General features: G+C 40.5%; 1 protein-coding gene across 1 annotated transcript in view; it reads left to right on the plus strand.

Annotated features, from left to right (window-relative positions):
* The window catches only part of SAMD12 (sterile alpha motif domain containing 12), a 171,902-nt gene that overhangs the window by 25,589 nt on the left and 123,195 nt on the right, over positions 1-23,118 (plus strand). The window contains exon 4 of the mRNA XM_084280399.1: positions 19,839-19,968. Coding sequence (XP_084136525.1) covers positions 19,839-19,968 — 130 coding nt within the window. The remainder of the gene's footprint in view (positions 1-19,838; positions 19,969-23,118) is intronic.

Here is a 23,118-nt window from a genome sequence, read left to right on the forward strand (position 1 = left end):
TAGAGATTGCTTCAAAAATAAAGCACTATTTTAATGACAGAGCTGCCTTGATAGGGAAGGAAAAGTATAGAATAGCCCGGTAAAGAAAATAATAGCATTGTGATTAGAGGGATTACAAAATGTATTACAGAACCAATTTAGCATTTAAAATGGGAAAGCAGTTTAATGCTCCACTGCTGGCACTGCAGGTTCTGCAAATAGTGCATCTCACCTGAGTTACAACAGTAATTTCATTAATCTGCCACATGTGTTTGCTGGACACTTCTGAGAAAACCGATTAGCGGTTGCTGTAGTCCACCTTCCTCTCTACAAGTGGGAACTTCTTTTCTTTTCCATTTTGAAGAATAACATAATTGCTGAGCCCTGGGAGTGAAATGTGTCACAATCACAAAAGGGGTGTGGGACTGTAATAGCCTTGATAATGTCTGAAGGGCATTTCTTGTGTTATCAACCTGTCAAGGGAAACTCAGCGCAGAGGTGTGCTAAGGAGGGAAGGGATTTCATTAGGAAAGGCTGGAAAAGGGTGGCCTGGGGCAGAGTGGAGTCTGTCTTCCCCTCATTCACCACGGGTGGAATTGAGCTTGGTGATGAAGGCAACTTAATGAAGTGTCTGTGTGTAAGATAGGTGTCTGAACTCCTAATATGTTTGGTGGAGATCAAGTCAGCAGGATGGGAAGGGTGTGGGGAGGGATCAGGCTCCCTCTGAAGTGAGCACCACTCCACAGAATCTGTCTACACTTTGGGGACTGCACTGACGCTCGGGTTTAGGTATTTGGATCTCAAGCTCAATTCTGTCCTCTGCCTCACCCGCTAACCAGCCTCTGTGTTTGGGGTGGAAATGGTAATTAATACCTGATGGAGATGAAGCCTTGCATTAGGTAACTGTATTTCAGAAGTGACCTTTACTTCAGAAATCGTACTTTGAACACTTAGGATAGACCAGTCTGTCGGCTGTGTATATGGCTGTGTTCGAGATGACTTTCTGGCAAGCCAATACTGCGTAATCTGTAAAAAACCTGTCTTTGGGATTAAAATAAATAATTGCAGTTTGTGTCATTGTTTCATTTTCCCCTTTCTTTTAATTGGTCTTGAACTTCAGAAGCTGTTGCTTTTTGTTAGACATGAAGTTCTTGCCTGTGGCTCAGTTTTTCCAGCTTTAAAAGAATGATGATAATTAAGACCAGTTAAAAGCGTTTCAGGAGAAAACTGATATTTGGACTAAATTTGCCACCAAAATGTTGTCTTTTACATGCACATCCATACTGGACTGATTGTCCAAAAGCTCTGCAGCGTGTCCTGAAAAACTGGAATCCATTAGCTTGGTCAGGCTGCCCAAGAATAACAAATGCAGCAGCAGGTTTCTGCCTGTTCCCGCTCTTCCCCATGGGACAGATTCTCCAGCTGGTTTCCATGGTGGGTAGTGGTGAGGACCTCACTGGCGCTTTGTCTGTGCCATGCATCTGGTTTCTTTTGGAACTGTTTGGTGGATGGGAACTCAGTGTACATGGGGTTTGGCTCTGAGGGATATCTTGTCTCATTTGGGGCCTCCAGGCACTGCAGAAATACCGTCAGTAATGACCTCTGAAACACAGGAGGCTTTTCAGTATGCTTTCACTTCACATTTTGCAAATATTACTTCTTTTTAGCTATTTTTGCATGTGGACTTCAGTCAGAAGTGTTTCTGTTTTATCTTTATTTCACAGTCAGCTGCAGATTACTGTGTAGCTGATGTGCCACCGCAGGGAGCAGGGAAACAACTCCCACATGTTAAAGCAGACCTTTTCTGTGATGCTGTGTATTATCAGTGGGGCAGGCAAGAAGGTAAGGAGAATGTCATGCTTAACGAGGGATGATTCTTCCCTTTCCCTCTTTAATTTTTTTGACCAACTGATTTATAGGTAGCATGGGGTTTCCTTGGCTGTGATGCCATTAAGTGAAACTTTGATAGAGCGATTCAGCCTGGGGATGGCTTTAAGTGCCTGCATCCTACTTCTAGGACTTATGTGCTTCTAGGGATGTTGATGGGGTGCTTTTATATTGTCATTAACCACTCCAGGCATTTGCAGGGTTAGTTCAAAACTAAGAACGATACCCAAGTATGCAGGCTCTTAAATGTAAAGAAGCATAGTAGGTTTGCAGTGGGTGAGCGGAGGGTGGGAGGAAGCAGTATGACAGTATGTTTCTTTGAATTTGAGAGGTAGCAGTGTTATTGTGCAGCTGAGGCCTCTGGCACTTGGAAAAAGACAACTGCTGTTGGCCATAGTGACATCACACATCACAAGTAACTTCCCTTTCATTAGGGAATTAGGGGACGTGAATCCAATTCCTTCAAAAAATCCATCGTTTAATAAGAGAAAATACATTATTTTCTGGTTTTAGGCTTTTTACTTAGTTTAGGTTTTGAACTGTCTCCTCTTCATGGAAAGTTGTGATGTTTTCCTGTTCTCTATGTATACCAGCTGTAATTTTCGATCTGCCAGCCCTGTGATGCACCACAGACCAACACATAGCCATCTTCTGCCCACCAGTTCAGTCCTCATGTCATCTGCCAAACCGATCCTGTTACCCCTTGAGTCTGTATCTCATCTCTTCATCTACCCTGCTGCGGGGAGCAAAGAGTTCTCTAGAGTCAAAGAGTTAGTTACGAGCAGTTGAACTGACCTAGTATTCAATATTGCTTTGCAAACTGTTGCCTGATACGGGCGATGCTGGTCCTGGTCCCTGTGGAGCAGCACTACTAGAGCCTGCCTATGCCTGATTCAGATTGAATAACCAGCAAGTCTGCGTAGGGCTTCCCACCTGCCTGGCTGTGAGTGTGTATTGGGAGAAGCTCAACAAGGGTTTCAGGAGGCAGTCATGCCTGTCCTATGTGCTGCAGTAGTTCCTTATCTCCTAGTTCCTCACACAGAGATCATAGTTATTACCAGAAGGGGCTCTTCTGAGAAGATGTACTTGGTAGAATGAATATTTGTAACTTTACTGATGACAAGGAATGAGTACTGTGATACTGCATCAAGCTGTGTTTCTAGGGTTAAATGTGTCCTTGACATGCATATCTAAAAATAGGAAACCTTCAGCTCTGAACAAGGTAGAGTTACTGCATATCTCGAGGCCTTTTTTTTCCTGTTCTTAACATAGAAAATCTCATGAGTGGGTATTATATTCTGCCTATTTTCCTTTTTTCTCTAATGTCTGTAAGTGCATCCATCAACTACTCATGACTTTGCTGACCTAGACACCCCCTACTTTATTTTGGCCTTTTTTTCCTTGCTTTAAACAAAAGCATGACAATAGACTCTGTATCTAATGGCTTCGGAACTGCTATTAATTCATCTTCCATTCAAGGCTGATTGCTTTCAATCTTAGCCGTACACTTCAGATTACGAAGGATTTTGTGAATGTGTTTTCATTATGAAAAGGTAGATGTGACTGAAATTCAGCATACCCATGCTGATAATGCAGTATTTTATCTAAATAAAGCTTGTGTATAGGTTTAGAGATGTATTTTAAAATAATCAGTATCCTTACTGATTAAATAACCTTTATCTCCAGAAAATCTTTTTCATTCACAATGGTATGTTCTCCTTTGGATAGAAGACTGTCTCAAACTTCCTTCTCTTTTGGTGACTGAATTTTTGCTTTTTATCAGTTTTGTCCTAAAGAATAAATAGCTTAATTGTCAACATTTAGCATTAGGCCATGATTTTTGAAGCTGATGAGGAAAACTGAGTATTATTCCATGTACTAAGCTTTCCTGAAATTCTTATTGTTGACTGTAGAAGAAGAATCTGAAGTGCTTGTTAAGGTTCATGCTTATTTAACTGTCGCTGTTTTTTTTTTTTTTTTCTGTAGGGAAGGCTTCTTTATGGCTTGCAAACTGTAGTTAATTGTCCATACTAACTGGTAGCAGACTATTTCAGGGTTGTTTTTTTTTTTTTTGTGGGTTTTTTTCCTGAGTAATTACCAGCTTTGTTTTACATAGCTGCTGTTTCATTTTCCTTTAGTCCCTGTTGGAAGGGTTTCATTTTTAAGCAGTATTTTTGAAGGGGAGAAAAAATAATGAACAGTGCCAAGTGAAATGCTTAGATCAGGTAAGTGTTCCACACGTTGATTAGACTTTCAAATTCAGGTTAAATTCAATTAGTTGTTTGTGTCCATTAGTACATGTTGGCCCTTTTGCAGGGAGGAAAACAGTGGAAGAGCAATCACAGAATCATAGAAAGGTTTGGGTTTGCAGGAACCTTAAAGATCATCAAGTCCCAACCCCCCTGCCATGGGCAGGGACACCTCTCACTAGACCAGGCCCTGTCCAACCTGGCCTTTCTTTTCATTTATTTTTCCTGTTGACTTTTTCTCCCCCGCCCTGGTTTCCAGGTTCTGAAGGACACAAGAATGCTGCTAAAAGCCAAAAAGAAGAATGATTGGAAAGAATTTGTCTTAGCTTTTGATTCCAAAAAGAATACTGTAGAATGTAGTTAGGTTACGTGAGGAGGCCTGACATTTGTGACGAAAAAACCCTCACCAGAGTGTATTGTTATGCTCTAAAATATTTTATGCAAATTGCAAGTGATTCTAAAACCACAAAATAAGCTGAAGAGATGAAACTGAATGCGAAAACTGAATTAGCTCCTCTATACACGGCACAATGATGTTAAATAAAATTGGGTCTTTGTGGATGAAATTCCATGTAACTCTTCTCCATGTTCATCACTTTCTTCCTCCATAACCCTCTCCCATGGTTAGGTTTTTGTTCTGGGTTTGTGGGCTGTTCCTCTCCCCCAGCTTCTCACCCCTTCTCCCCTTTTTTTGTTTTTGTTTGTTTGATTGTTTTTTGGTTTTGACAAACCTAGCCATGTTCAGGATCTTGCTAAGACTTCTACCAGGTTGGAGGGGGGAGCACAAAGTGCATGTGTCCCCTAACTGAACTGGTGATGGAGCACCCTGTTCAGTGATGTACTTCCTGCAGCACGTTTCAGTCCCCAACCCCCGCATTCTCTCATCGTATTAACTGCTCACTTTGACTTCAGTGAGTTGATCAATTTATCATCCACCTGAATTACCTCACCCTGGCTTTTATTAGTGATAGAATACTCTATACTAGTTGGTCAAAAGCAACCAGTGAGAGCTGTCCCCTTTGGCAGTGTTTCCTTGTTAATTTGGCTTATTTTAATCACTTTGCCATGCTGACAGTAGTTAGGAGTATTGCTTTGCTGCTTTTGCTGCTGAGAGGAAACTCGGTGGAAGTGCAGACAAAATAGAGCTAGGAGACCGAATCGGATTAGGAAGGGGAACATGAGATATTACTCTAAAGAGAAGCAATACTAATAACTAATGAGAGGCTGTGGAGTCTCCTTCCCTGGAGACATTCAAAACCTGCCTGGATGCGTTCTTTTGTGAATCTAGGTGATCCTGCTCTGGCAGGGGGGTGGACTAGCTGATTTTTCGAGATCCTTTCAAACTCCTAATGTTCTGTGATTTTTTTTTTTTTTTTTATGCCATTTCACCAGCTTTACCAAATGCTTTTGTTTGTACTAAAGTGCAGGAGATGCAAAATGGGTGATTTTACCATGAAACAGGAGATTGCAAACGTTTTTTTATTGAGGGAAATATATCCGGCTTCTGTACCCAGTGCTGTGATTACATCATCAATAGAATGGGGAACAGTGAAATTACCCATCTCGTGGCATAGGATATATGGTTGAGCTCAAGGAACCAAGGAGCCAAGGAAGGTGTAGGCTGCAGGGATAGTAGGTGGATGATGGAGATCCATCCATAAAGGGAAATACAGTGCAAGGGAAGAATGATTTCTAGGATGAGACTGAATATCCCATGCTATTTATAAAGAGCCTTAGAATTCAGGAAGATGTAAAACCAGGGAGTTGCTCCTGGATGCAAATACACTAGAAGAATAAAACTTCTGTGCTGACACAAGCAAGTAGGGCTGTAAAACAAGATAGAACCTGAAACTTTCCCACCTGTAGTAAAGTTCCTCTCATCGTTTTATTCATGGGTACTAGTCTGTCGTGTGTATTAACAGTTTGACTACAGTTTCTCCCTTAGCAATTCTCATTATTGGTTGTTTCTATTTTAATCCTGTTCTAAATAGATTGATAAGGATTATTGTGTAAAACCAGTAAACTGACTTTCATTGGCCTTTAGAATCTGCATGAATTATAAAAATATCAGTGATGAGCTTTAGAAGTGCTGTTGATGTTTTAGTCAGTAAAGCAACGCAAAGCAAAAACCATATGTGAATACTTTTTCTACTTTCACTTTTGAGATTATTTATCCCAAGTGGCCATTATGTTTGTTAGTGAAGGACTTTAGGACCAGTAATTTTTGACCGACTTGTTAGAAAAATTACTGTAATTTACTGTATATTTCTCCAAACATATATATATATATATATATAATCTAGCTCTTACTGTGTTGCAACACAAATTTTACAGAGTAAGTAATTGTGATAGTGCTAGCAAGTACTTTCAAACTATGTGCCATAATAGTTCAGTGCATTCCTGCTGTGTGTTATGCCTGGGTTTATAAGTGATCAAGATATTAAATAGCATTCCTGCAGGTTATTTCTGATTATACTAGCCAAGAGAATAACATCAGAACCATTTGGGGCTATTGGTAATATTTTCTTGTCTGTCAGGAAAGAGCCTTTTCTTCTGTGCATCTGCTAATAATTGTAGTAAAATAGTGAAAGGTTATATCTGTGTATTCAAAGAAATAAAACAGCAGGAGGATAAAAGTGAGGAAGAAACCCCCACCTCCATGTAATGTCTTCCCTTAGACCATAGATGTTTCATCTCATGAAGTGAACCTTGAAGCTTTCAGTAATCCTGAGGTGATTGCATCTCATCCGGGTACAGTTCACGAGTGTTTGCACTTTGGTGGAAAATCCTTGTTGGCTGTGGAGGTTTTAGAAACATGACCTCATAAACAGACAGTAATGAAACATTCATTTATAATTGTAAAATTGTCGTATAGCCACTATGTACAAGGGGTGAGTGTCTCCATGCAGGGAGCTTCGGTGGGAAGTGGGAAGCTGGGGGTTCCTGACTGCTGGACCTGCGTCATGGAGTGAGTGGGCTGTCTCGTCAGCCCCAAGCAGGACAGCTTAGGCGGCATGGAAGAGATCGGGATGGAGAGAAGGAGGTGCATGGTACTTTTCACACTTTTGAAGTGGAATCTTAAAAGCTAGATTGTCTGGAAGCCCCATGCAGTGTCTCGCAGAACTGTCTGGGTCTGTCAAAATGCTGCCTGTCAGTAGATGGTGCTCTTTATATCAGCTATTTACTCATGCTGCCTGTACTTGGCTGTGTTTTCATGTAAAAGGTCTGGTAACATTCCTTAACAGTTAATTTCTCTGAATTCTGATGTCTGGGAGATTAGAAAACAGAGGCTTTTGAGGGACTGCCAAAAAAAAAAATAATAAAAAGATGTGTTGACTAGGTTTGTTTGAAACATCCTCCATCCTTGAATTTTTTCAATAACTGCTTTTGCTTGTGCATGTCTGTTGTTTTGAACTTGGAGAAATTCAGAAGCTTCCAGCATAAAAACCTTGAACAAACATTGTGGATTGGAGAATGTATGGTAGACTAATTCAGTTTGGCAACTGACCTGTAAGATACTGCATTAATGTGGTCTAAAATAAAACTGCAAAGCAGATTTGGCAAGTCATTTGTGGTTTTAAAGTTTTCTTTTGCATATTAACTTTGCAGTTTTACCTGCTGTTTCTGGATAGATAGGAATTAGCTTATGTTTAACTGTAATGCTTCTTAGAAAGGACTTAAATGAATCAAATTGTGAGTTTTACCTGGAGTCATTTATCCATTGGTGGTTGGATGGATATAAAAAGCTGCATAAAAAATGAAGATTTCCTTATTAATGTGATTGAAGTATTATTGGACCTGTCTGCGTTTTTTATTATTCAGAAAATATGCCAACTCTGGAGGGAAAAAAAAGTTAAATGCGTTAATTGTGTAAAAATATCACTTGCTAAAGGCTGCTGTTGAGAGGAAAGCCCTGGTCTGGGCAGCAGAACAGCATGGCAGACCTGATGGGGAATTTGAGATGCTTAAAGTTACGTGTGTCTCTATGCAGTGGTCTGTGTAAAGAACATCAGCTACTTAACCAATAGTTAAATTTTGGCTTGCGAGATGAATTTGCCCCTGGAGTGAGTCTTGAGAACTGCCTGCTGTTCACTGCCTGACACTGCTGGTCTTTCTGCAAACAGGAATAGAAGGATTAGTGTGAATTTTTCATGTAATCTTAAACGGCAAGCAAATGATCCAAGAAAGAGAACCGAGTTCCATTCAGAATTGTAATTAAAATATTGCTAGTTCTTATTCAGGGCCAGTTTGTCTTCCCAGCACATAGATTTTGATATCCCTTCCCAGATCACTGGAGATCTATCTTCAGAAAGGATATATATTGTATGTACTGATTGCATTACAGCAGATGAATATCCTTCTGCACAGTGCTTAATTTACCTTTTCTCAGTCCTTTTTTTGCATTTGTCTCCTTACGACCCAAGTTCCATTGTCAAGTAGGCATCATATTTTTGTTGAAAAATCTCAACTCCACATTTCTAGGGACATCTCACAGCTGCTTCCCAAGAAGATGTTGATGGACATTTTGGGCTGGATTTACAAGGTGTACCTGGAACTGAAGATACAAATCTTCACCTGACTGGCATTCCTCCCCTGCTTAGTCTCCTGTGGTGCCTCACGGGGATGTTCCTGGGAAAGTCCCATTTTCCTAGGAATCACCCGATCCAGGAGATGGTTTGAGCATGGCAACAATATTAACCTCTGTCTTCTTTTCTTAGCCCCTCTCTCCTTGAATCTGGTCTGCTGCGTCCCATCTATGTGAGTTTTATACTTCCAAATCTTCAGGTTTTTGATCAGAGATGGTGGTGCTGCCACATCCTTCTGTTTCCTTTTAAAATAAAGACAATCTTCTCACCTTTCTTTTACTTTTATTTGCTGTGCTACAAGAAGAGATGCTTCCCTTTGGCCTGGGCTGGCCTTGATGTGAATGTGGGACCTGTGCTCTGTGGCTTTTTCTGTAACTTGTTGGCTAACATAGGCTTCTTCCTAGCCATGAGGGGCTGACGTTCATGAATCACTGAGGCCCTTTGCTTTCTCCAGTAAAGGGGATAAAAGGGCATTGCAGTACGTAAGCTCTTTTTATGAATATAGGACTTCATAGGGATGATAAGAGAATACAGAAATTCCTGTATTAGGGAGAGAACACTAGTTTCTTAAAAGTAATTTAGCAAGAAAGCACATTGATGTCGAAAGTGCCCTTCTTGTTTTGAAATTAAGTAGTGTATCTGCCTTCTAGGTGTTTAAGTTGAGAAATCCATTGTAACACAGGCATTGCAATGTTATCTGTGAATCAGATGGCTGAGCTAATCTGCCTTTTCTGTCAACATTTGCCTTTTTTCTCCTGCCTTTGCTGGAAGTAGAAGCAATGTCTTACTAGGAAGCAAGCAGTTGACCTGTCAGCTGAGGCTCAGAGGCCTTTTCTTATTCATACTCATGTACATGTCTGGCCTATAGAGCTGTTCTCCTCAAAATGTATTTGACTCAAGAAAACATAGTTAAGACTCAACTGGCAAAGATATCTAGAACTTTGATTGCTGTTGGGGTATAAAATGCCTTGGCTGCTGCACTTGCCTTCTGCATATGAATGAGCCTATCCATGAAGACTGAAAGTTGGCATGGAAAGGTTATACTACTTCTTACAGCACAAGCCTCTTAATTGGCATATCTGCTGGAAACAAAGGTGCCAAAAATGTGATTCACTCAGAAGGAGTAAACCTTGTAAAAAAGCAACCTGTCATTATTTAATAGGGATTAAGATCCTCTCAGGATGTTAGATGTTCTCCTTGTACAAATGTATTGTTGTTGAGCTAAAGGCAGAATTAACCTTACTACCTCCTAACGCCGAAGTAACTGTTTCGTTTATAGCTCTTCTCATACAGAAATGCTTCAAAATGCTTCACTGTCTGTGTCTTTAAGATCAAACAATGGACTGCAGCCTTCACCTCTGACATACAGCAGTTATTAAAAAAATACACAGCTACTTCTTAAGCCCTAGGTTGTGACATGTCAAGCATCTTCGCAGCAGAATACTGTAATTAGAAATGGAAGGACTGGAAGCATAGTTTGTGCTGGATGGATTTATTATAGCAGGGCAACTCTGCCAGTAAATCCCAAGAATGAAAAAATTCTGCCAATATCATTAGTGACAACTCCCCCAAAGACAGGTACACTGCCTTGGCAAAAGCAGTATTATGCCACAGAAGTGTTTCTCTTTAAAAAGCTTTTGACCAAAAAGCATGTAACCCCTCACTGACAGGTACACGTTTCTGAGGTTAGGCTTAGCCTGTATTTGAATAACGTTTTTTATTACAGTATCCTGAACATTTAGAAACATTTGTAAGGACTTGGGATCTTAGATATACATTTATGTTTTGCTACTGGTGTTACCTGAAATCTCTGGAAAGACCGTAATACTGGTCTGCACAATCTCTTTTTTCTCTCCCCCGTAAAATAAAGACCTATTAGTAATATTCCTAGTTTAAAAAAAAATGAGATGCAATTTGAAGAGGTGCCAAGATTGGTTTAAAAGCAGAAAAAGTGGGAACGTAAAAGTTACTCCTTTGTAACTGCCAGTTTTGTATTATAGGTACATCTTGTGTGGTGTTGGATTTTTTTATTTTTAATCTAGACCTGGAGATGTTATTTCTGAGCTCGGGACAAGCTATTGGAAAAGGGGGGGCTATGTTTCGTCACTCTCATAGTTACTCAATATTCCTGCTTGCTTTTGTGCATATACCTGAATGGATTTGGACTTGAAGCTTTCACCAAGATGGGACACTCTCCTGTGCCTACCAGTCTGAATGGAGAATTCTGTAAGAAGACTCCTGCTGTAAATCCTGGACAGGATAAAAGATGGGCTAACCTGTCAGTTACGTGCGCCATGTCGAGGGTGAATGTCTTGAATTGTTATTCTTGCTGTGGTGGATGGTTAACTGCAATAAAGAAGGTGTGCTTGTAACAAAGTTTAGTCAATTACTTGTTGTAAGTTGCTGCTAATACAAGACTGTTAATGGAAATTAATTCTGTTTCTTCTTTGACTCAATAGTGGTAACGAGCAGGCTAGAGAAGTTCAAGGAGGAACCTTTTATCTTCACAGCTGCACAAGGGATGCTCCTAGGCACCTGCTGTGTGAACAGAAATTAATTGTCCATTCTCCAGATCTATGCAGGATACAGAGTAGGTTTCTCTTTGTAAAAGCAGGAGCATTTGTATTTACTTATGAGCTGTAATCTGTGATACAAGATAGTGCTGGTTAGAGCCTGGATTTGGACAGGTTTGAATTGTCTCAGGTAGCAGAAGGAGAATCAAAGCCACATCAATGAAAAGTATAAAACAATTGACTCGTCTGGTGAAGTAGGAATTCTCACCCTGACAGAGCATCTCTTCCTTTCTGCATTTCCTCTGCAAATATCCAAAAGCAAACATTTAATTTTTGGACTGGACGGAATCTTCTGCACTGAGTGAAATGGATCTTTAGCTTGGTAAGATTAAAAATGCAGTGTTTTTATATCAAGTGAATTTTAAAACATTGCCCTTTTTTATTTGGGTTTGACTGTCAAAACTTAAAATTGATTGGGTTCCTGTTCCTACTTGTGATTTTATTTTAAGCTTTCTTGGCCTGTCTGTCTCGGTTGTGGCTTTCAGGCTTTTTGATAGCAATTAGAATGATGTCAGACAACCTTCTTGACAATGCTGAGGAGTGCTCTTGTCTTCTCCTTTCTCATCCTGACACTTCAGTTCTTCACAGTTTGCTGATAGTGCCACTGCCATTTATACCAACGCCAGCATCTGCCAGTCAGGATTCTGTCTTTCAGTGTGATATCTCATTGAAAAGAGTACACTCATGGGAAATGTGTCACCTATTGTTTTGATGCTCTCTTTATCCCCATCTGGCTAATGCACAGTGATTTATTTTTTTTTGGACAACTTAGTAATTCCCTATTGATGGTTCTACTTGTGTCAGTCTTAAGAGGGGGTTAACTCCCTCTAACAGCTTCTTAGTTTCCAGAACAATCTCATTCTTCTTTCATAATTTGTTGCTTCTTGCCCCTTTTACAGCCTGTCTGTAGTACGCCTAAGCTTGTGGCACCAGTACAGTACAGAAGGTACTGGATTGGGTCAGTCCTGGTGTTGCTTGAAAACCAGGTTAAACCTCCCTCTTGTTGTTGGCCTCGAACAAGTGGTGCTATGTGTGTTTGGGATACTGGGGTAGTAGTGTCTGCTTGTGCAGCGCTGGCTTTAAGCACAGCCAGAGCAGTCTCTGGTAGGGACGGCAATTTGCAGCACTCCACTGGAAGCAACAAAAAGAAACCAGCGTCTGACTTGGCCCTGAGTTTGTGGAAAGATGAAGAGACTCTGGGTGAGATGGGAGGCTCTGGACCACTGCTGCTAATATATGAGGGAGGCCCTTGCAGAAGTGCCATTTGTTCCTCTCCTTTTTCTCCAGAAGGAGCTTAGAATTAGCAAATCTGCTTTATAGGACCTTTTCTCCTGCACCTTCTGTAGTGTCCCTGCCAGTCTCCAGCCTGGGTCCCCTGGACCCTACCAGGTCCTTCCTGAAGAGGGCTGACCTGGCCTTGTTCACCTTGTGCTCAGAGCCTTGAGCTGGTGTTGCTCAGTGTCCTCATCTCCTTCTAATTCTGTTCACTCTCCCTCGTGGTGTCAGTGGACCATCCCCATCTGTTCAGTGTCTCGATCAAGGGGGCAGTGATCTCTCTGTGGGTCCAGTTTGTATCTCTTCTTGGAGGTCAGGTGTGTTTGAACTAGCTAGGAGTGAGGACATAATTCTTGTGGGGCCTAGGGTACCTTGTTTGGTACTCCTGAGAGACATAGTGAGCTGCCCACACTGAGTTGCTTCTCTTAAAAACCTCAGTATATTCTGAGAATGTGGATTTAGGTGAACCAGAAGGTATTATAGCTCTACCCTGATCCTTCTGCTGACCAGTGGTGGGAAATAACTCCCTCTTGCCTGTACCTATAACCGATCTTGTCTTTCATGGGGTCCTGTATGTGGACCTGAGGTCAGGCAGCATGGTGTGGCCTTGTGCCAGCAGACTGGAGGGACAGTGTGCAGGACAACATGCATGGGAGCACTTATGGAAGGGCTGAGAGGTGGGCTGTGTGCCACGTCTGGCAGCGTGCTTTGTGCATCAGGCTGTGTTAATAGATGGGAGCTCCCTGAGAGCTGCACAGCCTCCAAGTCCTGTGTAAGGCATCCCTACGTGACTCTGCCGTGCTCAGAGGGTCACAGATTAGGCCAACCAGTTGTATTTTGCATCTTGCCGTGTGGAGCAAGTTTGGGGCTGCAACAAGTGTGGAGCTTGGGGAGTGCAAGGCACTGACCACACTTCCAGCACAATTCAGGAGTCCTGGTAGGTCTCTCATGCCTCTATGGTTTTCATTCAAAGCGGACATTGTGTGTTGATCAGTCACTGGTATGATCCAATTAAAGCTTTAAAGATCCAGTCTTTTATCAATATAAAAGGGAAGGTGTCTCTTGCAGTATTTTCCTTGTTGGGTTTTTTTAAAATTTAAATAAACACATTTCCTTTGGTTTGTTGTTTTCATCTCCTCTTCGTATTAAAATTGTCAGTAACACAGATAGGAACCAAACACAATGGAGGTTTCAGTGGTTTTATGGGGTGTCTGCTTATTACTGTAATTTTCTCTAACGCTTGATGGAAAAAACTGTATGTGTAGCTATCTGAGAAAGTGTATTTCTAAACCAAAATGTGTCTTTTCTATATTCTTCAATATTTTAAGGTATCATACAAAAACACATTCATGGCCCTGGCTCATTTCTTCTGTTCTTTCCAGAACTGAAACTGACTTTTATGTTCGTCATTATTTCTGAATTCTGTGTAGGCAGTTTAATATTGGGTAAGTAATTTGGAATATTTGAAAAAGATTCTTATTTTCTCAGTTTTAGAAATACAGCCCAAGCCTGTTTAAAAATAAAAAGTCATGCTACTGGAATTCTTGCTGGACATTGCTGCTCCTGCTGCTTCTTGTCATAAACGATGAAGATGATGCTGTTAGTCTTGATTCCAGAGAAACCTGAAAGATTTGACAGTAAGTTAGCTAGCCTTTGGAGCTGTGTAGTTAAATCATATACACATAAAAATTTGGTTTTCTGCTTTTTAAAACAGAAAAAAAGCTCTTTATGGTTTGCTTGCAGAAGACATTATGTTTTGCTTTAACAAATGGTCTCAATTTCATGTGTGAAGTGAGATCCCATTTCTTTCCTATCAGTCTCTCCCTCTGATCACAAGACACATCAATGGTTTTGTGACACATTTTAATGTTTTCTGCCCCAGATAAGACCGCATTATTTTAGGGTCACAGCCACCCATCTCACTCTCTATATCCCTACTAGGTGGCAGCGACCTTGCTACTACTTTCCTTTGCTCATCCTATACCTCTCCTCACAGCTATCAGCCCCTTTTTCTCTCTAACGGCCTCAAAACCCCCTCTTAAAACCCCTCTCTGGGTTAACAGAGTGGTTCAGCATGAAGCTGTACAGTTTTACTCCGTGTCTATTCCGTGTGAAGATTTCTTTGTGTCTGAAACACAACCAGCAGAGCTCCACACTGCTGGTCTAATGACTGATGGTGCTTCTCCTTGCAGCCTTGCCTTGCTTCTGTCCTTTGAGCAACACAGCTATAACAAAACTGATCGTGCTTTCTCTTTTTCTAGTTAAACTGTGAACTCCAGAACAGTCTCTCCTGAGGTGCCAACACACAGCAGAATCTGCCTTAATGTGTTGAGCAGTGCCTCTTTTATCCACCTCTGTTTCATACAAGCATTGTTTTTAGGCAGAAACTGTAGGCTCTGACAGCATAAATTCAAATGTAAATGTGCATTGATTTGCTTGTATGTCAGGATGAGTATGTTGGCAGATTGGATGTTACATGTGGTATCAGAAGGCTTCTTCCAGAAGCTCTGTTTGACTGAGGATGCTGACCTCCACAATCCCTGGATTTAGTAATCTGAGCAGTTTCATAAATGCACCAAATGTTTGTGTTGGAGAAGTTCTTTTAACTAACTTGGCATGTAAAGTAGTTTTAATAGTGAGATTGAATCCTCTGTCACTCAAAAATACAGAAGCCTTTCTTTCTTTTCTGGAGTAAAATACAACAAGTAAAGATAAAGAAATTCTGGTGAATAAATTGATGTTCAGAATTGGCAGGCTTCATAAACTGCACCTGGAAAGCTGAAGAGGTAACTTGTACATCATTACTTAGGAGGAGCAGGTCTTGGTTGCAGATGCCATTCTGAACAGTGAAATAGGCTCTCTAGGAGGGCACAGGCTGTAAGTTTGATTTGTTTGTTTATTTTTGAGTTGGTGATTTTAAGTACTGTGTTCTCTGCAGCATGGAACAAAGAGAGCATGAAATTGTGTCACATATTAAATAAGCTAATTGCTTTTCTTCTTGGGAGTAATTTTTATGGTTTGAAATACACATAGCAAAAGCTGGGGTTAGGCGGTTCAGAAGGAAAAGTTTGACACAAAGTTCTGAAGAAACAGGTTTTCCTTCTAATGTACAAGAGAAGATCAGAATACTGAAGACTCATTAGATCTGTATCTGGCATGAGTTGGCCTAGTGTTTGGCAGGATTAAAACTATTAAAGTCTTGCCAGAAAATAGTGATCTTGGAACGAGTTTGTCAGGAAAATGAAAGCGAAGACAGAACCAAGGATTGTATTTTATTTTAAAATATTTTATGTTAATCAGCCCAGGTCTATTGTTTGACTGAGCTGATAAACAGTAATAAAGTAAAACATAATGTTTTCCACGTGTCTTGGTCGTTTATATATAGTTACTGGCAGGGGACTCATTTGGTGGGTATGTTTATGGTAAAGATGATTTTCCTTGGTTTTTTTTACCAGGGTTTTTTTAGCTTAAGATCAAGGTTTTGAGCAGGGAAGAAACATAACAAATGAGTTTTGTGGGAGGGAAGCATATTTTTAATAGTCTTTCAGTTAGAGCATCTGGTTGGAAAATATTTTGGGTATGATGTTCCAAAAATGAAAGTGACAACAATATGCTTTTTATAACCATTGTTTTAAAACTCCTGTATTCCTCTAACTCATTAATTCCTTATGAATTTGTAAATTACACATAATGCTTGATTGTGTCAGTGTAAAAATGTCCTCTTTGGACTGCAGTTATAGGTTTGTCAAACATATTTCAATCCTAATTCTGAATGTTGGACAGTAAAAAAACCCAGCGTGTATATTTGCTGTTAAGTGATCTGTAGATTGCACAGCATAATAGCTGCATTTGAAACCATCCTTGAGTTCTACAGGCACAGAGGGAAATGTTAAATTTGTACTGTGATTGCTGATAAACTTGTTCTTCAGGTATTTAACATGATGGTGCTTTTAAGAGGACAATAGCTGTTGAACTGAAAAGAAACAGCCTCTTAGTTAAAACAAAGATTGGCACTTCTGTACTTTCAGATAGGAATAAATAGTTTGTAAATCTATAGCAAACTATGTATATTTGTATACAAATACTTGTAATTTAAGTATTTTTATGATGTACAAAAAACCCCCATTAATTTATTTTACAAGGTGTGGTGGTTTGACCCCGGCCAGATGCCCACCAAAGCTGCCCTATAACTCCCCTTTTCAGCTGGACAGGGGAGTAAATATATATTGAGAGGCTTAGGAGTCAAGATAAGGACAGGGAGACACAAGTCCTTTCCCATGGGGCTTTAGCTCTTCCCCAGCTGCTCCCGTGTGGGTCACTTCAGTGGGGTGCAGTCATAAATCACAGAATGTCTCTCAGGTCCAGACTGCTCTAGCCTGGTCCCCTATGGGGTCACAAACCCCCCTTGCTCCAGTGTGGGCCTCTCTCTCCATGGGCTGCTGGTCCTGCCAGGAGGCTTGCTCCAGGCGGGTCACAGCGTTGGATGTGTGCACCTGCTCCGGTGTGGGGCCTCTCCACAGGCTGCAGGTGAGGTCTCTGCTCCCCATCATCCTCCATGGGCTGCAGGGGTATCTCTCTCACTCCGACACCTGGGCTGCCTCCTCCCCCACTTCTTCCCTGGCCTTGGTGTCTCCAGTTTCTTACATCTCCTCACTCCCTTCTCTGGTGGCAAAAAGTGGCTGCTTCCTTTTTTTTTCTTGTTAAATGTGATTCCCAGAGGTGCTGTGACCATCGCTGATGGGCTCAGCTTTGGTCAGCAATGACTCCGGCCTTGAGCCCGGCTGGTGTTTGCTCTGTTGGGCCTGCAGAGAGCTTCTGGCTGCTTCCTGCAGAAGTCACCCCTGCAGCCCCCTCCTCCACCAGAACCCAGCCACGCAAAACCACAACACAAGGGCTGACAGACTTCCCTCTTGCCTTCAAAAATTCCAATCATCAAGAAATAGCTTTAAATTTAAGCAGTAACTCATACAAAGATACACGTTGAAGTCTTGACCCTGTTGTTTGGAGATTTCTGTGGCATCAGAGAAACTGCTTCTATCATGTAGCTATTTTGGGGGCTTTTTTGATGTATTTGTGAAGGATGTGCATTTATATGTGTGTGTAATAAAAATCAATTAACTGATACCATAATATCAGGCTCCTCATTGAAATTCAGTTTCCCCTTTGACTCAAATAGCAGTAACGGTTAGGCTAGAGAAGCTCAAGGAAGAGACTTTGATGTTCCTAGTTGCATGAGGAACAGTTACAGGCACTTCTTTTCCCAACAGAAACTGTGTCTTCTCCAGACCTATGCAGTGTGCAGAGCAGGTTTCTGTATGTGCAGAAGACTCACGTCATTCTCAGAAAGGACAGTGGCAGAGCAAGCCCTGCCTTGGTTGTGGTGCACCATCAACACCCTTGGAAATTTCTTCTTTTTTTTCTTCTTTCTGTGGATGCCAGATCAGTGAGGCTTCTGTTTGCAGCTGCAGGTCGATCAATTATTTGGGGTGATTTTGTGCATTATTGAGGTAGCTCTAAATGCAGATGGTGCTTATGTGTGTGTTTGAAACTGGTTTCGTGTTCTTTGGTGTGTGTAGTTTTGTTCAAAACAGGCAACTTTGAGCTAAGGGATGTGCACTGTATTATATATTCAACTGTAATTTTCCTGCTGTTTGACTTCTACCCAAGCAATGAAAAAGAGATAGATAAAAATTGGACATGAGAAATTCAAGACATGTTTGCCCCTTGGAATTTTAGCTCTGCCACATTCCCTGGCCCTAACTTAATATCTTACATGATGTACTTTATGAACTTAATAGGACATGCTAAGCACTAGCTTAAAACTGTTGTGGTCCTTTGGGCTTCTAGTAATGAAAGATTTCAAAGCAACTTTGAAAAGGTCTGTCTGACAAAGTAGATCTGCATAAATGCTGGATAAACCCTGGCTGGCAATATTAAGGGAATCCATTCTGAATCCTAACAGAGAAAAATGGTTGAGATGACATTCGCCTTCACCTCAAATTTGTGCAGAAAAGCTTGCCTTTAACCTTCTACACCACCAAGGAGGTGCAGGACAGGTTCTGCATGCACAGCTGGGAACAAAGATACTTTTATTCCACAGACTGAGTTCTCTTACAAAATGAAGTAAACAGCTACATTGGTGTTCACACCCACTTACATCATCAATGTCCAACTTCAAACATTTCTTGTTGGTAATAACTGCTTATCTATTTGAGATTTTCTTAGTCTCCTAAACAGACTGTGTTGTGTCGTGTGTGTCCCCCCCCCAAAAAAAAAAAAAGAAATTAAATCACTTTTATGATATTTTCTTTTTTTTTTTTTGGTTGCTGGTTATTTGCTACTTTGACAAGAAGCTTTAAATCCTTGCCGTTCAGGTCATTTTAAAAATCAGCATTTTTATATGGTTTAAAAAAAATGTATGTGTAAAGGTGAATTGTTTGGGTAAGTGTGACAATGCATGTAATAATAAAATTGACAATTTCTCAACGTATTGTGTATAAACTGTTAAGCTATTTGTTCAGATAATCTATTATAAAACTGAATTTTAAGGAAGGTATTTAACAGTGGTCTTTTAAAAAAATATTTATAAAGAAGCTACTGTTTTAAGCAGGAGTCCCACTTATTTCACCTAACAGTGATTGTAGAAGGAATCGAGGTAAAAAGGAAGCAGAAAAACTACACCTGCTTGTGAATACCACTTGAACTAGGAATGATGTCAACAAATGCTCAGTACGACCTGATACCGCCAGCTCCTCCTCTGTTGGTGTGTAGTCTGCTTTTCCCAGGCAGAACCAAGTCTTTAAACTTGCTTGCACCAAAGGGCTTTGTCACAAGATCTTTTCTAATTGTAGCTGGGGAACGGGCCTGGCCTGAGGATACTTCTGGTCTCCTTCCATGGTTATATTCAAACTGGGACAGAAACATACATCCCTCTTGGGAATTTGAAGGCTTCAAAGGCTGTTACTGTTGCCCTTCAGGTGCAGTCAGTCGGTCACTCTTTAAGCTGTTATTCAAGTAAGACATGGTGCATTATGTTGCTGTGATGCAAGGAACATGTATAGAGTGCAGAATAACGTTAAAGAACCTTCCACTGCGTGCGATTCCTGCGTGATGTGTCTGAACAGCATGGCTTTGTGTGATGTGCTGGTGGTTATTGCATACCTGCCAGCCAGAGCACTTCCCCTCTTGTGTTTATTACTTAAATATTGTATATGGATGTCACAGGTAAATATTTCTGAAACTTGGGTGCAGAGTAAATATCATGTCCCTTCTTCATTCTGTGTTTCCAGTCCGGGACTGTGAAGCTGACCAAGCCTGTGGCATTATGGACGCAGCAGGATGTCTGCAAATGGCTGAAGAAACATTGCCCTAATCAGTATCAAATCTACAGTGAGTCATTCAAACAGCATGACATAACTGGTAAAGTATGCACTATCAGAAATATTTTACTTACTTAAAATGTGGCAGATTGTTTTGGTTTGTCGTTAATAGATTGTGGCTGAAGGCTATGCAAGGTTTAGAGCGGGGGGAATATACCAGCTTTCGTGACATGTGGTAAGGGATGTCCCCATATCCCTAAAAGATAAATTTCAGATTATTCAGGGTTAATATAATGAGGAAAAAAATCAGTTGTATGTGGGTAAGGGCCATACCCTTCATTCCAAATAAATCAACTGCCGCCTCCTCCAAATGTTAAGAAATGTAGAAATGTCCTATGAGGAAAAATTTAAATGACTATTTTTCAGTGAGGTGTTTCACCTTGAGTTTGTATTCTTTTTTTTCTTAAATTAAACTTAGTCCTTAACAGGTAGGATGGCAAGCAAACTCAGCTGAGCCCCTCCCTAGGGCTGAAGCAGGATCAATACAGCACATTTGTTTTTGACAGATGTTTGTCTAACTTTGTTCTGGAAAAGTTGCAATGGAGGAGATTGTTATATCTCTCTATTCCAGTATTTTATGGTCCTTAAATGTGCTATTTTCCTAGTATCAATCTAAACTATTATTTCCAGCCAGTGAAACTGCTTTTTGTCCTGACTGTAGCTCAAGTACAAAAAAATCATTCTTTCTTGCAGTCTTTCCTTTATTGGATAGGAAGCTTCCCACTTGCACATACTTTCCTTGTCTAGGCTAAAATATATCTCTTTGTTCTATAATTGTTTGTCCCCCAAATACCCGCAGGACCTCCAAACCTCAGTGTCTTGTCTTAGAAGAATATATTAAAAAGCATAATTGTATTTTATTTTACTATTTATGTTAGAAGTTGATACTGATTTTGTTGGTCTGCTTGACTTGTTAACTCCTGTTCCATTTGCTGTAGTGGTATTTTAGCTGACTGCTTGGAACTGACATCAGACTAGCAGAGTAACTAGTACTCTAAATACAGATGTAACTTAGGAGTTAAACAGCATTTTTACTCATATCCCAGGCAGTAATTAATCTGTAAGAAGCTTAATCTGGAACACTAATTTGTTCTCTGAAGTGGTGGTATACAAAACTGGGAACTGGCATTCAGCCATTTAGCATCAAGCAGAAATTTGAGTTTCACATACAAATCTTAATCTTAACAGTAATGTGTCATTAACTAATGCGTGTTTCAATCAGTGGCTGTTTGTGTTTCAAATTTTCTGTTGATTCTTGTTGCTATTCTTTCCTTTCTGATAATGGGTGAATGACTGCAAACATGGCAAACTGAAAAAATCCATTAGTTTACCATGTAGCCAGGTGAGAGGTGGCTTGTATTGGTTTGGGAAGTGTTGAGTTTTAGCTCATAACCATTGTGCCCATTTCCTCTAAGTCATCACCTGTTGAACGCAGTCCGTAGGAATGTAGACCGTGTCCCCACCCCGTGTACTGAGCTGACAGCATCCAGAGAGCTACCAGAAAAACCCCAAGCTATTTTTTAATTTTTTTTCCAGTCCTGCTTCACTACCATACTGTCTCTTTTTAGAATTAAGGCCCTGTGAGATGAAGTGGAAAGGAAGAAAAAGTTGTTTTAATTTCAATGTAAGCATAGATAGAATCCTTATAGTTTCATTGCAGATGTGCAAGCCTTCAAACTTTATAGGCCTCTATGAAAAAGAAGAATCAAAATCAATCTTTCTTACTTTACACAAAAGAGGTGTAAGGAAAATATTAGTACGAGTGTCAGAAACTAAGTCTGCAGTAAAGAAAATAACTTCAATTCAGCAACTACCAAAGAAAAGAAAGGCGATCAATGTCTGTACGGATTTTATAAAAGTATATTGTGATAATATTATGAGTGAAATCAATAACTCTGGAGGATATTTCCAGTGCTGTTGGTCCCCGTGACTCCAATTATTTGAAATCTAATAAGGGGATAGAACAGTGGATTTGTGGCTCAAGAAAAGTAGAGCATGAAAGGAGCATGGAAACTAATGTGAAGATTAAGCCAAGGTAGTGTAACTGTTTCCAGATATGGTTATAGAAATGTGATGTGATTGTTGAAAATTTCTCAGGAATTAAAGTGACTTTACAGGCTTCTTTGGTATGGAAAAAATATGATGGAAAAGAACTTGAAGAAAGTGACATGAAAAGGATATTTAAACCTTATTTGAAGATAAAAATCTAAGGCATGGTCATAGGCCAGGAAAATAGTCTTGGGCAAACATATCTAGCAGTTGTTAAGCATTGGTGTTGAAAAGTGTGACCTTTTACTTGAGACTATTAGTTGCTGATCATAGTTTACTGAATTGGGGGGGAAAATGCAACCCAAAATATCCTTTCCTTTGTGGAGATTCTATACCCTTTTACTACTCCTGACAGAGAGCAGCTGCAGAAGTATAAGAAAAAAAAAATACATAAATCACTTAATCCGGTGATTTACCTAGTAAGAAAAAAAGATCTTCATATTAACAGTGATCCTGAGGATGGCATGGGACAGACTGTGCCATCATCAGCTTTGCAGATGGCACCAAATTGGGGAAGCAGTCACTAACCTCAAGAGTAGGGCCTCCATTCATAGAGGCCTGGGCATTGGGACCAGACATAGGCTGTAGAAATAATACAACAGGAACCTAATGAAATTCATCAGACTACTGGAGCTGAGAAGGCTGAGCTCCTTGCACCACGTTCAGCCTGGGACTGGCTGGCTGGGGAGCAGTTTTGGCGAAGAGAACCTTTGGTCCTGATAGTCAGGAAGATGAAATGAAGCAGTGCTGTGCTTTGGCAGCAAAGAATGGTAACAGAATTGTGGGCAGTATTGGCAGGAACATAATGAGGAGATAAGAATAGTCATTATTCCCTTTTATTCAGCACTTTTTAGACACCAATTCTTGGATCTCCAGTGCTGGAACTAGCAGCAGGCCCCCAATGTATAGAAGGATGTTACCAAAAAGATGAAGCAAGACCCTTCACAGTAATGTAAGAGACACCTCAGACTTGATTGAAACAGGAGGCTGAACATAAGGAGAAACTTTTTCCACTTGAAGACAGTTGGGATTTGGAACAGGTTGCTTAGAGAGGTTGTGCATTCTCTGCCCTGGAAAGGTTTCAAGCCCCAGCTAGATAAAACCGTGAGAAACTTCATCTGATCTCATACCTGACCCTGTT

The sequence above is a fragment of the Gallinula chloropus genome (assembly GCF_964237585.1).
Source record: "Gallinula chloropus genome assembly, chromosome: 2".
In the NCBI taxonomy this organism is placed as follows: Eukaryota; Metazoa; Chordata; class Aves; order Gruiformes; family Rallidae; genus Gallinula; species Gallinula chloropus.